Source organism: Pangasianodon hypophthalmus, chromosome 25 (genome assembly GCF_027358585.1).
Source record: "Pangasianodon hypophthalmus isolate fPanHyp1 chromosome 25, fPanHyp1.pri, whole genome shotgun sequence".
NCBI lineage: Eukaryota > Metazoa > Chordata > Actinopteri > Siluriformes > Pangasiidae > Pangasianodon > Pangasianodon hypophthalmus.
This window is the reverse complement of record NC_069734.1, coordinates 10,767,297-10,782,873: the sequence shown is the minus strand read 5'-3', so window position 1 is coordinate 10,782,873 and position 15,577 is coordinate 10,767,297. Positions and strand designations below refer to the sequence as shown.

Here is a 15,577-nt window from a genome sequence, read left to right as displayed (position 1 = left end):
AGACGATTAATACACACAGTGCCTGGAAAGAAGTCAAGCTTCACTGACATTGCTGCACATGATGCACTTGAACCAGCACTGCCAGGTTAATGTTACTGCTGTGTACAATCCAAATATCTGGTCACTGGTGGTCGTGTGCTGATCCCTTTTCATTGATGGACTGTGTAGAGGGGACCTATAAAGTTCACCTATAGGGTAGATATACTATATGGCTATTATGTTCACCTATAATTTAAATGGCCTAATAATTGGGCAGTGTGTGGCTTAATAAAACAAAAATATGACCAGACACAGAACTGTGATTAACTATTTGTAGTTTTATTTCATTTGTCCTGTTTTTAGTCTACAAAATATAAATGCATACATAGAGGTAGTGGCAGGATTCGTTCCGTTTCCCTCCCCATTAAGACCAACGGCATTTTGTTCCATTAAACACATGGTACAATTCAAACAAAATCTATTATATAAGATGTGATTCCTTGAATTCTTAATATGGAGGAATGTGGCCAGTATTCACCACACACTCTAATAGCTGAGCAAGAATGAAATATTGGCCCCATACCTAGCTGGCTTTATGCAAAGCAATACCTTACTGAGTAAAAAGGCAAGATGTGAGTTACTCAACTACAGAGTGAAATGTGTAGAGTCCTGGGCAAATTCCTTCACACAGAGGAATCACAAATTAGGAATTTTACATGGAATGTTCCTTTAGGCCTCAGAAGTAAAAATAAAAGGCTAGATACAATGTACAGTGCAAATAATCAGTGTATTGCAAAATAAAGCTGATTGTCAACACAGAAATATGTAATAAAACTGACAGAGGACGACTCCCATAATAAATCACATTAGTGCTTTAGCAGTGGATCTGTATAGTGGACCACAGTCAAGCCAGATCAAACAGAAGAGTTTACCGTGCTCACTGATAAAAGTTGCTCAAGTTCATTCCAGTCCTTCATTGTTTAAACCGGGAGTGTCGGACTTCAGTCCTGCAGGGCCGCAGCAATACTGAGGGTTGTGTCTTCTCTATTCTAACTCTCTTCTCACCCCACGAAGACCTAATAAGCTGAATGAACTAGTGAACCTCTAGATTAAATCAATAAATCACACAGATCTCTCATGAAGATTACAACTATTCTGAAACTCTGACATTCCTTCACTGTTCCAAACATAACAGCATTATTCCCACCTGCACACCTGAGCCATCAATCTGAGGCTTTCTGTCTGTTTCTCTTTCTCTCTGTTCTTGCTCATGAATAAGAGGTGGATATTGTGCTTCATAATGTACAACCGCTCCACAGTTTCATATTATCACACACACACACACACACACACACACCAGCTAACTTAACTGGGACTGTTGTATTGGCTGTTTGAGCTGAATTGACAAATGATTCAAACAACTAAAACACTAAACATATCCACTACTTTAACACAAATGCAGATTTTAAGCTCCCATAGAAACAGATAAAGGCAAAAGATGTCAAATATGAAAAACACTGTGTGAGATATGAGTCGAGTTGTTTATAATACAGTCATAACACTGTTTTTTAGCCTCAGGAACAAACCTGCTTTCCACTTCATAACACACTATGTAGAAACCTCAGTTCACATCATGGGCTTTTATTATTTTACATGTTGCATGAGTGTGCAGTGGAGCTCAGAACTCTGAAGAGGTTAACAGGTCATTAATAAGAAACTGCAAAAGCAAAAAAAAAAAAAAGATTAATAATAAAAATAAAATAACATATAAAAACAAGAGGCAGAGCAGCATTAGACAGTTTCCATTTGGAGAGAGAAGTAACATTAAAACTGCTTTATTAAAAACAAACAAAAAAAAAGACGGTTGTATAAGAACAAGGAACTGTCTGTATGATACACTTTTATATAAAAAAATGAGTAATATAACCCCCAAGTAGATTTCAAAGTTCAGTGGTATTTACTGCCCTTCAATATTTCATTACTTCATATTCCTGGTGATTAATAAATTACAGAATTTCACACTTTAAATCTTCCTTGTGATCATCATCATCATCATCATCATCCAACATTTGACTTTAACAGTGCTGATTTAATAGGCACAGCTTCAAAAGGATGTAGTTTGATACTTTATAAATGCACTTACATTACATTAAACACAGGTACTGTAGAATAAACTTTCTCAGTCCTCACTCAGAGAGAGAACGTGTTGATGATAGCGTCCTGACTGCTGGAGCGTTTATACCCTGACGACGAGCTGAAGTAGGTCTCTCCGTCAGTGCTGATGTCATCATCGTCATCTTCATCCTCATCCAGGTTGTTAATGAGGGGAGCCGAGCTGCTCTTTCGTCTTTGGGAGGAAACAGAAGTACTGTTAATGTCAGCTTTCTCGCTCTGCTAACTTTTTATCATGGGTAGTCAGCTTTCACATTATTACTGTTTACTTTCTCACCAAGCAGCGCTGTGTGCTGAAGCAGCATTTGTCATAAAGTACTAATGGTTTTAAACTGATCCAGGATCAGTGACAGTAGAAAATTTATTTCAAGGAAATTCATTTTGCTAGGATTAACAGTAGGCCTGCTTTAGCTGAGCTATCATCAGGATGGACTATACCGTAAATATTCAGGGGGAGATTATTACATTACATTGATTGAAATTTTCAATTTTAAAAACAGTATTTGATATTGAGCCGTTTATACTGGAAAAACAGTGCCGAATATAACGTGGCTAAAGTACATCTCTGTCTTTGCAAATTTAGTCAAGTAAGATTAAAAAGTAATTGCCCTTGAAACCACTCCTAAAAGTACAGCTTATTTAAAAGCCACCGCTGTTCGATGCGTTTCTGGTTACCTCATCTCACTGCGTAATGCTTTGAGCTGATTCTGGAGCTGCTCGTTGGCCTCCTGCTGCTCCTCCAGTTCCCTCTGTAGTTTCTTCTTGCTGTGCTCCAGTCGGTCGATCTCCTCCTCTGCCTCGTCCATCTGCCTCTTCAGAGCCTTCAGACGCAGGTTCAGCTGCACACACAGTGTCACAGGAGATCAATCCCTGTACATCACGCCTGAATAGACCCTACTCATGCGCGCACACCCACTCAATCCTACAATAACAACACACTCATTCACGCTGGTGTGAAGTGAAGGCAGGTTTGTTGTGTTCACCTGGTCCTTCTGATCCTGTAGCGAATGCTGCTCTTCATCCATCTGCATCACCATCTCCTTCACTTTACGCTCCAACCTACGGTTCACCAGCTGCAGGTTTGCACGGTCCCTGTCCAACAGAAAACATTACACAGGTAATTATACTGTGTCCTGATTTTTTCTACTGTTATAACTATGATATTGTAGCTTCCAACCTTTCTTCTGTTTCCAGTCTCTCCTCAAGCTCCTGGATACGGCTCTCTAGCTGGGCCACTAGCCCCTCTTTAGTAGACTTCTGCGAGTTCTCCAGATGAGATATTCTGCTCTTCAGGTCCTTATTCTAACAACAACAGTGTTAGAATCCATTAGTGATCCATGTTGACATAAGCTTTATAAATTAAGTGAGAGATGATAGAAACTAGCAGTAATGATAGCAAAGAAATAACCCTAGAATAATCATAATAAGGATAATTTTTATTGCTCCATATGCACAGAGAATTTGTATGTTTGGCCAAGTGTGAAAACTTTTCCAACTCAAGTGTGGTCCGGCTACCGATCTCTGAAGAATCTCGGAGAATATTAAGTGTACCTGTGCAAGAGTGCTCTGAAATTAACTCACATATAAAGCCCATGTAAAATGAACGGGGCTTATTTTGTAATCCGCCTGGGAATCGCTGTGCTCTATAGCATGAAAGAGGCTTTTCATGTTTACCTGTCTGTCCAAGGCAATCTTATCACACTCCAAGTCTTGTTTGCTGGCTCTCTCCTGCAGCAGCTCACTCCTTAACTGCTCCATCTGTCACACATCATCACACAACAATCAGACACACACCACAATCAAACACTGTAAACATATTGCACTGTAAACAAATGATACATAGGAAACATCTCAGACAGCATCATGTTATCACTTCCTTTTAGAGTTGGCGCCAGGGCGAACGTATAATTACTGGAACATTCTCAGTGCTAATTTGCATTTTTTACGATTCGGTTCGGGTGAAAAGGTCAGGTTTCATTGAACTGCTCTTAGAAATACTTGTCAGGCTACATTCTGAAACACACTTCCCCTACATGAACTTCTGTAAAACAGCCAAAGTGACTGAACTGCCGATCACTGGAATAACAAAATGCTCTTATGCCTCCGTCATTCCTCACAATGAAGGGTAATCACTAAAGACTAACGGCTGAATTCTGTAGAGCCGAGCCACAAATCCCACAATGCAACTGCTTATTAAAGTATAAACCACAATGATTATCCAAGTATATGTAGTATTTTAATGAACATCTAAAAGGAATGGCTTAGATGGTTTAAAATCAGATCCACACTATTTTCCATTTACCTTACATGTTAAATTGATCAGGTAATTTACTTCATGTCTGAAGTAATAGAAGTCCACCTCACCCAAAATCTGTACATATGTATCTATCATATCTGCTCACCCAGTTTATCAGTAATGTCACACAGACGTTCTGATGTGATTCAGGACACAGTATGACTTACTGTAGTTATTAATCATGAGTAAAACTTCACCACATTAAGGAAGCAGACATCTGCAATGACCAGAATCATCTTTTTGGTATCATCATGCCCATGATGGAGTTATGTGAATGAAAATACAGCCCCATTTAGAACTTAAATTTGGACATTTGGTCATTACATAGCTAAACAATGTTGTTAAGTATATGAACATTTGGTCACGTATTAAAGAAAAACATTTTCATAGAGGCATAGAGGCTGACTTTCAATTGTGTACATTTGACCAAATAATTCATTTAAAGTAAGTTAACCAGTAATTGAAGAAATCTCCTGAACAAACATAAAATAAACCCTACAGCTGTTCTATATGATAAAGAGGAAACAGCTACGTCTGTCCAGCTGAACAGTACAGAAGTGCATTGAGTGATGCAGACAGAGGGAATAAAACATTATGAGAGGGAGACTGATAGGGAAACAATGAGAGGACGACTATCTGCTGGCATGAGGCAGTAATGGAGGGTGATATTTTATGCCAATTAGTGTGTGACAGCAAGGCTCAGTGGTGAGCGATGGGGTGCGTGTGTTGCCCTGCGCTGCGGGGCGCCGACTCAGCAGAGCACAGCACACTAATACACACACACACACACGGGAACTCATCAGAGAGAGGGAGAGAGAGAAGAGCAGGAGATTACTCTCATTTAGACACTCTCATTTTGCACCTGGTGCTATGGGTCTCAGGTGTGCCCATCCTGATGCCCCGCCTGCTGCTGCTTTAATGCCCCTCATTCCCTTAATCTACTTCCCTCTAAACCTTTACAGTGCTCCATCGTTTCCACGGAAACTCACCCTGGCCTCTCGTAGCACCATTGTGTCTTTTTTTTGGCTCCACTCTCTAATTCCAGACCATCTATGCTACTGCATTCCCTCATCTATTCATCATTAGCTCAACTCAGATCCAGATTTGGCACATCTTAGCTACAATAAATGCCTCTCTACAGGTGCGTTAGTGTCTATGGACCTGATTATGTCATGGGAAAAGGAGTTTCTCCGAAAACAATAAGCAAGAAAAGCCATATGAGTCTGAAACAGGGCAAAAGTTTAAGGTGTAAACATGCCCTCACCATGTGATGTATGAAGCTGAAAATAAACGGCTTGTTTCCAAAGGAACTGTCCTTAGCGCATGCACACACACACACACACACACACACACACACACATACTTTCTATCCTCCTAAAAGTAACAAGCAACTTCTTTTCAAAGTGAATTAACATGACACTGTTCCAATAAATCCTAAGCATTTGAACTTTATATGAATTTCAAATTCTAAAGAAGGAAAGCAGAGTAGGTGGTGTGCAAACATTCAAACGTGAAAACCTCTGCTCTGGGATTCCCAAATCTTCTGTCTCATAAATGGAGGTAGAGTGAAGTCAGGCGCCTGCTAACCTGAGAAGCCTGGCAACTCGCGGATTTTGGCTGAGGCACTGCATTAGAAGGAGCTCCTAATTGATGCATGAAAATTGGACAGGCAATGTTACATGATGGGACAGCCTGCCAAAGCGGCCGATTACGCAAGATCCTCTTACAAAACAATATCCCATCATCCAAATCCCTCTCACACAGCACTGGCAGAAAACAAGGCTGGACAGAACCATTCACAGAGCAGCCTGTGTGATGTTTTAAAGTGTTTACATCTGAAATATTTGCTTTATAGTTTTTAAAGTGTTTACATCTGAAATATTTGCTTTATAGTTTTTAACTGACTGAATTCCCAGTTTCAGTTCCTTCAGTAGTGTTAAAAATCTGCTACATTCTAAAAAAAAAAATGTTGTGAGAAACACTCACCTGTTCTCTGCTTCGATCTATTCTGTCCATCAGCAGGTCCCCATTCTGTCTTTCCTCATCCAGTTCCATCTCCAGATGAGATATCTGCTCCTGCAGGACCGTAGCACACTCATCATTATCATCACCATCATCATCTGAAAGCACTGCTAACTAATGCCCCAAACACTAATGGCCTAAGAACATCTCTATAACTTTACCTTAAGAATAACAAATGCCACTATCTATGAATATATACAGAAATGTGAATTGGAAATGCCCTCTCATCCTCCTGCCATGCCAAATAGATAAAATTTAGTGAATAGGTCAGCATAACTGGGACTTCAGTATCGAGTTCTTGATTTGGATGGATTTGTCAAATCTGTAAAAATGATGAATTACTGTGAAATTGTATTACACAACACAAAAAACAGAAACCTCTTCATCACCAAGTTCTGATCTAAATGCATTCTAGGGCTTCTGCTCAGAAAACGTGTACCACCATAAGTCAGAGAACGCGGGTTAAATGGATGTTCCCAACTCAAAGACCCATCTTTTTCTGTGCAAGGGAACTCTACAAATTTAGTTGTAAATACTTATAGTTTATAGTTATACAAAGCCCTGATTAGGAGCTGTAATTAGTGTGTACCTCTAACAGTTTGATTTGTCTGGCTTTGTCGTTACTCTGCACTTTGGTGTCTGCCTCCAGCTCCAGCTCATAGACCTTCTGCTGCAAAGCTTTTGCTCGCTCTTCTGCCTCGTCTCTCTCTCTCTTACAAAGCCGCAGGTCTTCTTGCAACTGGCCCACCTACACACACAAACACACACACACAAAATACAAGTACTTAGACAATCAGCCAGTCACCCCTACCAACACTTTCAGCCCAAATAAAATGGCTGGTAATTTTGTTCTCTTAAACTTATCTGTATAAACCTACAGTCCCCTCTGAAAGTACTGAAACAGCAAGGCCAGTTCTTTTGTTTTTGCTATACATGAAAGACATTTGAGTTTGAGATCAAGAGATGAATATGAGACCATAGATCAGAATTTCAGCTTTCATTTCCTGATATTTACATCTAGATGTGTTAAACGACTTAGAACATGGCACCTTTGGTGGCAGACCACCCAATTTCTAGGTGAGCAAAAGTATTGGAACAGATAGCCTTAAAGGATTTAAAAAAAAAAAAAAAAAAAAAAACTTAATATTTGGTTGCATATCCCTTGTTTGCAATAACTGTAAACAGCAAATTTCAGATCATGAACTTGTCTTGGATAATGTCTTGGATAACTACATTTGGGATAAGAGGGAAACTTTATATAACAAATGAGAAACATTTTAGATAATTTTGTAGTCTCGAGCACATACTGTACCATATGTTTCAACTTTTAGCCCTCTTGCACAACACACACATTCCTGCCAACTCACATCCTTCACCAAGAACACACACTTGATCATTCAATAGGAGATGCCGTATGTTTCCAAGAACATACAGCAAAACAAAACATCTCACCATATCAAAGGCTTCAAAAAGAGATGAAAAACCAAAAAAAACAAGGGTGGTGTTTAACACAAAGACAGCAGATAATGCCAGTAGTCTAAACGTATTATGTGTAGTGGGAGTGTGTCTGGTGTAAGTATGTGTGCATGATAAAGGTTGTGTGTTTAGGGAGTTGAAGCAAAGTCGTATCAGAGCTGAGGATGCAGCTGCATGAACAACGCTCAAGTGTGTGCATCAGAGCAAAGTGTGTGTGTATTATAGGGAAGTCTCAGGGGATGAGGAGTCAGTAGGTCAACACTCGGACTCTCCCATCTCAGCAAAACACATCCTCTTCTTCCTACACACACAGCTGTGTACAGGGGAAGGGCCTGCATGTTGCATCTCTTTATTATTGCTATTGTTTTTTCTTCCTTTCCAACAGCCTAATGCAAACTAGCTATAGAGTATGCACACACACACACACACACACACACAGAGCTGGAGTCTGGATAGAGCTGATTATGCGAAGTAGCTATCTCTCCACTTCAGTCTTGGGCACCGTGTTCCTCACAGCATGCTCGTTTGAAGAACTCACTATTCCCATATCAAACAATAACATTCCACACATGCCAGAGTGGTGATGGGCTAACTGCATCCCATCAGCCGAGGTCAAAGGTCACTGGGTTTTTTGAATGTGAAATAGGTTAGATCTTTACTTTGTCAAAGAGTCTGAGCATACTCCAGCTTTTTTTTTTTTCCCCAAACCAATCTACTGCATCTGTAGTGTATAAAAGATCATCATGGACAGGAATTTTGACACATTTCCCTAGAAAGAAAAAAACCTGTTTACTTCAAACTAAATTATACTGAAAACATAGAGGTCGTTATTGGGGAGTCAATAAAGTTTTTGCAAAATGTATTTTTGTTAAACATTCATTAATTCTTCTGTTAGTGGTGTTTATAGATTAGAATCTAAATGTAAGTCCAGGAAAACATTTCGAAATTGTTCACTGTAACCACACATACATTACAGATATGATAGATAGAAATTCATTTAAGAAGCTGGAGTAGTCACAAAAGTAATCAGCAGAACTCTGGGCACTGAAAGTGAAAAAATATAGGACACAAAGTAGAAGGGAAGAAAATGAAAATATTTAAGTTATGCAAAATATGTGTTATCACATGACATTTGATTATTTATATTCAACTGTTACTTCAAAAGAACTCTTCTGCTCTTCCTGGTTGCGTGCTGTGCGCTGTTATTTATAGTAGTCTTGATAACAGAAAAAGATTTTTCAAACTACAGAAAAAAAAGTCTCTAGATACAGAGTATAGAAATAAGGTTGAATCATTTTAACAAACAACAAACTATACAAGTTCTGACAAACTGTCACGGATATCTTACATTGTGTGCGTGTGCGTGCGTGCGTGTGTGTGTGTGTGTGTGTGTGTGCGTGTGTTATTCCCGCACACCTCACAACATTTGAATAGATATGACCTTGCAAGCCAATTCAGAGCTTCTGAAGGGGAAAAGGGTTCACAATGGCCTGCTGAAGTGAGGCTCCACACACAGGTGCGTGCACACACACACACACACACACACACACACACACACACACACACACACACACAAACACACACAAGCATCTACTATCCACATAGTCTCTTCATATTCTATTAAAATATATGTTTTTCCCCATTTATTAGTTTTCTTTTAAATGTAAAATATCCTTGAGTTTGTTAGAACTTGTATAGTTTAGGTTGTGTATGTATGTATGTATGTATGTATGTATGTGTATATAAAACACACACACACACACACGTGTGTGCACACGCATACACACAGGTACACAGACAGTGTATCTAGTCTATCTATTTCAGTAAGGTTTCAGTAATCTCTGTGCAAACACTGCTCTCAATCACATAAATATCTCTGGTGTCTGTGGCTGGTATTTCTGGGAAAACGTCAAACAGCACAGCAAAACATGCTGGTTTCCAGGACCCTTGGTATGACATTTGTTTACAGGTGATCTGGGGAGTTGTTAATGATGTAGCTGTGTGTCCCGCCCAACCAACCTCCTCCTGCAGAGACTTGGCAGCGATGCGAGATTTCTCCAGCTCCAGACCTCCGTCTCGCAGCTGCCTCTGGAGCTCAGCCAGCTCTCTCCTGTTCTTCTCCTTGTAGGTGTCGATCTGCTCCTGCAGCTCCTGCGTGGAGCTCTGAGATGCCTCCACGATCTCACACATCTACAGACACGGACAGACACACACACACACACACACACACACACACAGACACACAGTTAATACAGTATGGTTGGTGCTAGGGGTTGCATAGACTATTTGACTATTAAGGGAAAAAACAGAGAGGCAGACAGTACAGAATGCAGCTAAATATACTAGATTAGTCTGAAAATATTTCAGACTAGATGAAGCTAATTTTACAGTCAACTGTGCTGGCAAAAGTACTTTTTTATCACTTCCATATCACTTTTGCGGTTAAGAGTAGAAGTGTTCTGACCAATCCCTTCCAATCCTGCAGTTACTTTCGTTATTCTTTACAGGTAAATAACATTTAATAAAATCCTTGCACTGTCCAATCTCCTTCGAGCCACGTTTGAGGATGGCTATCATAGCTAGTTTAGAGATTGTCGTCTGACAGAAGCTGACCCAGACTAGTTTTTGGATGCAGCTGCTGGGTCATTATCAGTCTGGAAAAAACTCCTAGCCAATGCTGTAGACGTAGCATCCTCTATCCAAGGAAGGTCGCTCATTGGGCTATATATACACACAGTACTGTGCAAAAGTCTTAGGCACCCTATTTTTTTTAGTACAAACTTTGTTATAGATTTTTATTTTATGACTTCTACATTATTGATTCAATACAAAAACATTTTAGATTTCCAAACATTAGTTTTCCAGCACAAAATTAAATGTTACAGAAAAATGTTTGTATGTCAGTAAAGAAAGTAGCAGATTACATAAGAGACACTTTTCAGACAAAGAAAACAGAATAAAGGCTGCTGGGTTTCGCTGCAAAAATAAGAAGCAAGTGTGACAGTCAAAGTCTCCAGAAGAACTGTGGCTGGTTCTGCAAGATGCTCAGGAACACTTACAGCTCATTTCTTTATAAAACTGCACAAACTGTACCTGAGACTACTATTTTTTTTAAAAGCGAATGATCGTCACACCAAATATTGACTGTTATTACTGTTTACTGCTCTTTATAGTATTTTTTTAATGTGGAAACATTTAATTTCATTATTTTTGGTATCTTTTAGGCATCTTTGCTCTATAGCATTTGTTTGCATGTGCCTAAGACTTTTGCATAGTACTGTATATACTTTATATATTAATTACACTTTTTTAAAATTTATTTTCATTGTTAACCATGTAGCCTAAAGCAGCAGGGAAGCTGGAAATGTAATTTGTAGCCTATGTATGGCTGTTAACTGAAGTGCAGTATGAAGTGTTCTTTGCTGATATCAGCATTTAACTGCACTTAAAAAATTAGCCTAAAAACAGGCATTGTCCTCAATCAGTTTTAAAAATTAACGGTTGAGCAAGGCCTAGTTGGTATTTATAGACTATAGTCAAAACATACGGGTAACGCAAGTGATCATGACTGTATTTAGCCGGGCATCTCTGTATCAGCAAACATGGAGACATCCGAGACTGAAGAAGATTATATATGAATGGTCTACTTATAATATTTATTAGCTGTTAATTTCATTAACATTTGTCCTCAATCAGTTTTAGCTTTAACTATGGAAAAGAAGACTAGTAGACTACAATTTTGCATTACTGGTTAACTCCTAAAAATGAACGGTTCAGCAAGCCCTAGTTGGTGTTTATAGACTATACTCAAAACATACGGGTAACGCAAGAGATCTTGACTGAATCAATCTGGGCATCTCTGCATCAGTAAAGTCTGATACTAAAAATAACAGATCTGTTCATTATTAAAAAGCATGCTCCCTGTATCTGTCAGTCTCAGTGAAGGAGGTGTGGCCTAAAGCTAACACTTTTTTTTCCTGAATTGTTTGCATAACGCTGAATCACATATTGTATTGTGTTGACAGAACTCTAAATTGTGTTATATGAAATGATTGACTCTTATCAATGGACCATAGCACACATATCGTTTCATATCAACTCTTGTCATGATGAAAAGTGTTTAATAATAAATTCTGTAATGTTAATAATTATAGAAAACTGATTCAGAGAATTTTACTGACAAGCTGTACAGTACATGTTCCTTGTGTCTCACCTCCCTCTGCAGCTTTTCCACAGTCCTGTCTAGCAGTCTCCTCTCCTCCTCAATCTCGTTCTTTGTGGTTTTAAACTGCTCCTTCTGACTCTTTTCCTCCTTCAGACATTCCTCCAGATCCCTGTGCTCCTGGGTCAGTTTAGTCAAGTTTCTCTGAGAAGAACAGAAACTAAATGTTAGGTGTTTTCTGCAAATAAAATAGAAGGTTCAGGCTGATCATCCTCTGCATCCTCTGAGCAGGCACATTAGTGTGATGTATACTGACAGTGGATAATGTTGTGGGAAACGTGACACACCTGCACGTCTTCCAAGCGTGTCGTTAGCGCTCGATTTGCGCGGCGCATTTCTTCTTCTTCTTCCTTCACCTCACTGAAAGACTCCTCAACTTGCCTCTTCTCTTTCTGCAGTCACACATAAACAACTGCTTTGTTTAAAATGTCATGGATGTTGTGGATCTGGTTTGCATTTTCACTGCACTGGAAGAATTGTGACTTATGTAAAACAACAAAAGTGACAAAAGCTTGGTGATGGACACAGCAAACATGGAGACATCTGAGACTGAAGATGATTATATATGAATGGTCTACTTGCGATATTTATTAGCTTTTAATTTCTTTAACATTTTCTGAAATTTATGAGAAATGTAAAATTTCTCAATATGGAAGGACTTAATAGTTACATGCTAGCTAGCTGAATATTTAGTCTCAGTCACTGAAGTCTCACTATAACCTCTTGAACAGCAAGTGTATCATGTGTTCGCCTTCACATGTTGCACCATATAACAATAGTCTCACACTGCATGCTCTTTAATGTTTTTGCTTTGTTGTGCAAATGTAGGTTTTTAAGGCAGATGCGCACACATTAAATACAATTTCATGTTGCGAGATGTGTTTGCTGTTTGTACAAAATACACTGCTGAGATATATTTTGACTTCTCACAGAAGTAAAAACAGTGACAACTAGAAATTATGTTTTGCCTGTCACACTGTGTTGTCTCTTTAGTAACTGCTAGGTAGCTAAATTCAGGATTTTAAAAGTACCTACTCTAGACCAAAGCTAAAATGATAATTAACCTTAGTCCTGATTCCTCTGCTAGAAGACTGGGTACCTGCAGTTCCCAAGAAAAATCCTGTGCTGGAAATGTGCGTACATTTTCCCATAATATCGGTGGTTTAGTGTGTGACTCTCACCTCCAGACGTCTGGCTTTCTCCTCTAGCCTGCTCTCCTGCAGCTTGGCCTCATCGATGATGCGGTTGAGTTTGGCCACCTCGTTCTCCAGCTCTTGCACTCTCCTCTTCAGCCGCTCGACCTCCTGAGAGAGCCGCCCTGCCTGGCTCTCTGCCGCCCCCTTCGCCGCCTCCACCTCTGACTTCTCTTTAGATACTGCTGTGTTACTCTGTACAGAGAGAGATGGAGTGAAAGAGGTTCATTAATAACCCTACAATATATTTACTATTAACCAGGCTGAAGTTGGGAGGTTTAAGCACTGATTTTATCTCAACACACAAAAAAAGAAACCTCCCAGGCTTTCAGTGACCACCTGAGACCCTGCTTGAAGTGACGCTGGCCTACACAAAAGCACTGTTGCCAGGAACAGATCGAGGAGATTTAAGTGAGTGGTCCAATCCAGATAATCTGTCCAGTCCATTTAGAGTCACTTGAGCATGACCACTACAGTTTCTCAATGGCCCTGCACCTGCTTTGTTAAAGACTGTTCTTGGCCCCTTAAGCTTGAGCACTTATTGCTTGTTAAGCGTTTGCCTATAAACAAATTGAGCCCAGTTCCACAGGTGGATTTGAGGCAGAATTTTGGGTTAGAATTTGGGTTAACTTTGGATTAATTCTAATCTATCCATGTCAACTTTTAAGAATGGTAGAACCTGTCTTTTCAGGTCTGCTGTATGAGTAAAGCTTTCGGAAACTAAATCCTGCCTTCACATGTATTGGCCTTGTTCATGAAAAAATTCCGCTTGCGATATTTACTAATTTGAAATCATATCCACATCTTCTGACAGCTCAGTGTCCATGGGCTGTGATAAAATGCTGACACTGCCCAATATAGCAGAACTCCCTGAAGATTAGTTAGAGATCAACGGTGAGTGTAATTACAGTGTAATTTTAGTCATATTTAGTATGTACATCTGAGGGAAATGTTAATATTCCAGACAGTTTTTTTTCTTATTTCCTAGATTTTTTTTATGTATTGTCCTAGTGAAAGACATATTTTTGAAATTTGAAATTTAATTTTTTTTAATGTGTGCGCATATTTTAAAATTGTTAACTTTAGTCATGTAGCTAGTTTCAGTGCTTGAGCTTCATACATTTCAGTTGCCTAGCAACAGTGTTCTCACTAGTTTAACTGCTTTTATGGTGAGTGTACTGTGTTCGCCTTCCTACGTCATACCATACACGATCTTTCTGCTCTCCTAGTGACTTCGAATGACAATATAATATTGCAAATTGACTTAAGATGAGATTAAGCAATGCTCAGCCCTTTTTAAGGCACATCATGAGAAGCTAACACTTTATACGTAGTGATCACTGTCAACCAAGAAGCTGCTTGTATCTTGTCACTGACAACAGGAAACCAATACATGGCACTGTTTGTTTTAGAACTAGAAGAACTGGTATAATGTTGTGTATCCAGGCATCTTAAATAACAGGTTTGGCCATCAACAGCAAGAATACAAATCTTTTCACCAGACAGCATTGTGATGTATATTTGCTTTAACTAATCATATAATAATTAATAATTAATAAATACAACCTCAAATCTAATCATGTTACTGTTGGTGTAGATACTGTTAGTGAAACAGTAATGAATATATACATGGAAAAAAGAACCACACAAGCAGGCTTACACTTATCTGGTCTGAGTTTTTATTTAAGATCGACATTGCTTTAGCCCTTTACCGATATCTAAAAAGCTCTTTAAAAATATAAACATGGCTCTACAACACAAGCAGTATTGTAGGTTTTGTGAAGGTATTGTGTGTAAAAATTTCGCTCTGGGAAATGTGTGAAGATTAAGATGCAACAGTGCTAATTAACGCTCTATTATACATATCTGGTAGACTTGGGTTGAAAGAGAATAGTCACACACACCCACTTACACAACCAAATAAAAGACTTGGGGACAGGAAAAACTATCTGCAGCTACAAAACCTGAAATACTTCTGCCCTGTTGGAAGGAAACTGAAATTACAAACCCAACGATCAGTTCCTGTGTATGTGCTAGTTTGCCTGATGCCATTTCACAGCTAGTGTAAGATTTATGTCCCTTCTGTTTGCAGTGCAAAGTCCTGAAGCCCCTTGTCCATTTTCTGTGTTTCTGTGTGTTTGTGTGCGAGTTGTAAAAATCACAGTGCAGATAGAAAGAGAGAGATCATTAACCACCACACATCCCAAACTCACCATA

The 15,577-nt window shown here is 39.1% G+C and overlaps 1 protein-coding gene across 1 annotated transcript in view; it reads right to left on the bottom strand.

Moving 5' to 3' along the window:
• Positions 1 to 297: 297 nt before the first annotated feature.
• The window catches only part of cgnl1 (cingulin-like 1), a 33,998-nt gene continuing 18,718 nt past the window's right edge, over positions 298 to 15,577 (bottom strand). The window contains exons 9-19 of the mRNA XM_026937541.3: positions 13,349 to 13,555; positions 12,455 to 12,559; positions 12,159 to 12,311; positions 9,965 to 10,135; positions 7,059 to 7,217; positions 6,434 to 6,523; positions 3,826 to 3,909; positions 3,329 to 3,453; positions 3,135 to 3,243; positions 2,827 to 2,990; positions 298 to 2,326 (exon numbers count right to left, since the gene is read on the bottom strand). Of these exons, the coding sequence (XP_026793342.3) occupies positions 2,170 to 2,326; positions 2,827 to 2,990; positions 3,135 to 3,243; positions 3,329 to 3,453; positions 3,826 to 3,909; positions 6,434 to 6,523; positions 7,059 to 7,217; positions 9,965 to 10,135; positions 12,159 to 12,311; positions 12,455 to 12,559; positions 13,349 to 13,555 (1,524 nt within the window). The 3' untranslated portion in view covers positions 298 to 2,169. The remainder of the gene's footprint in view (positions 2,327 to 2,826; positions 2,991 to 3,134; positions 3,244 to 3,328; positions 3,454 to 3,825; positions 3,910 to 6,433; positions 6,524 to 7,058; positions 7,218 to 9,964; positions 10,136 to 12,158; positions 12,312 to 12,454; positions 12,560 to 13,348; positions 13,556 to 15,577) is intronic.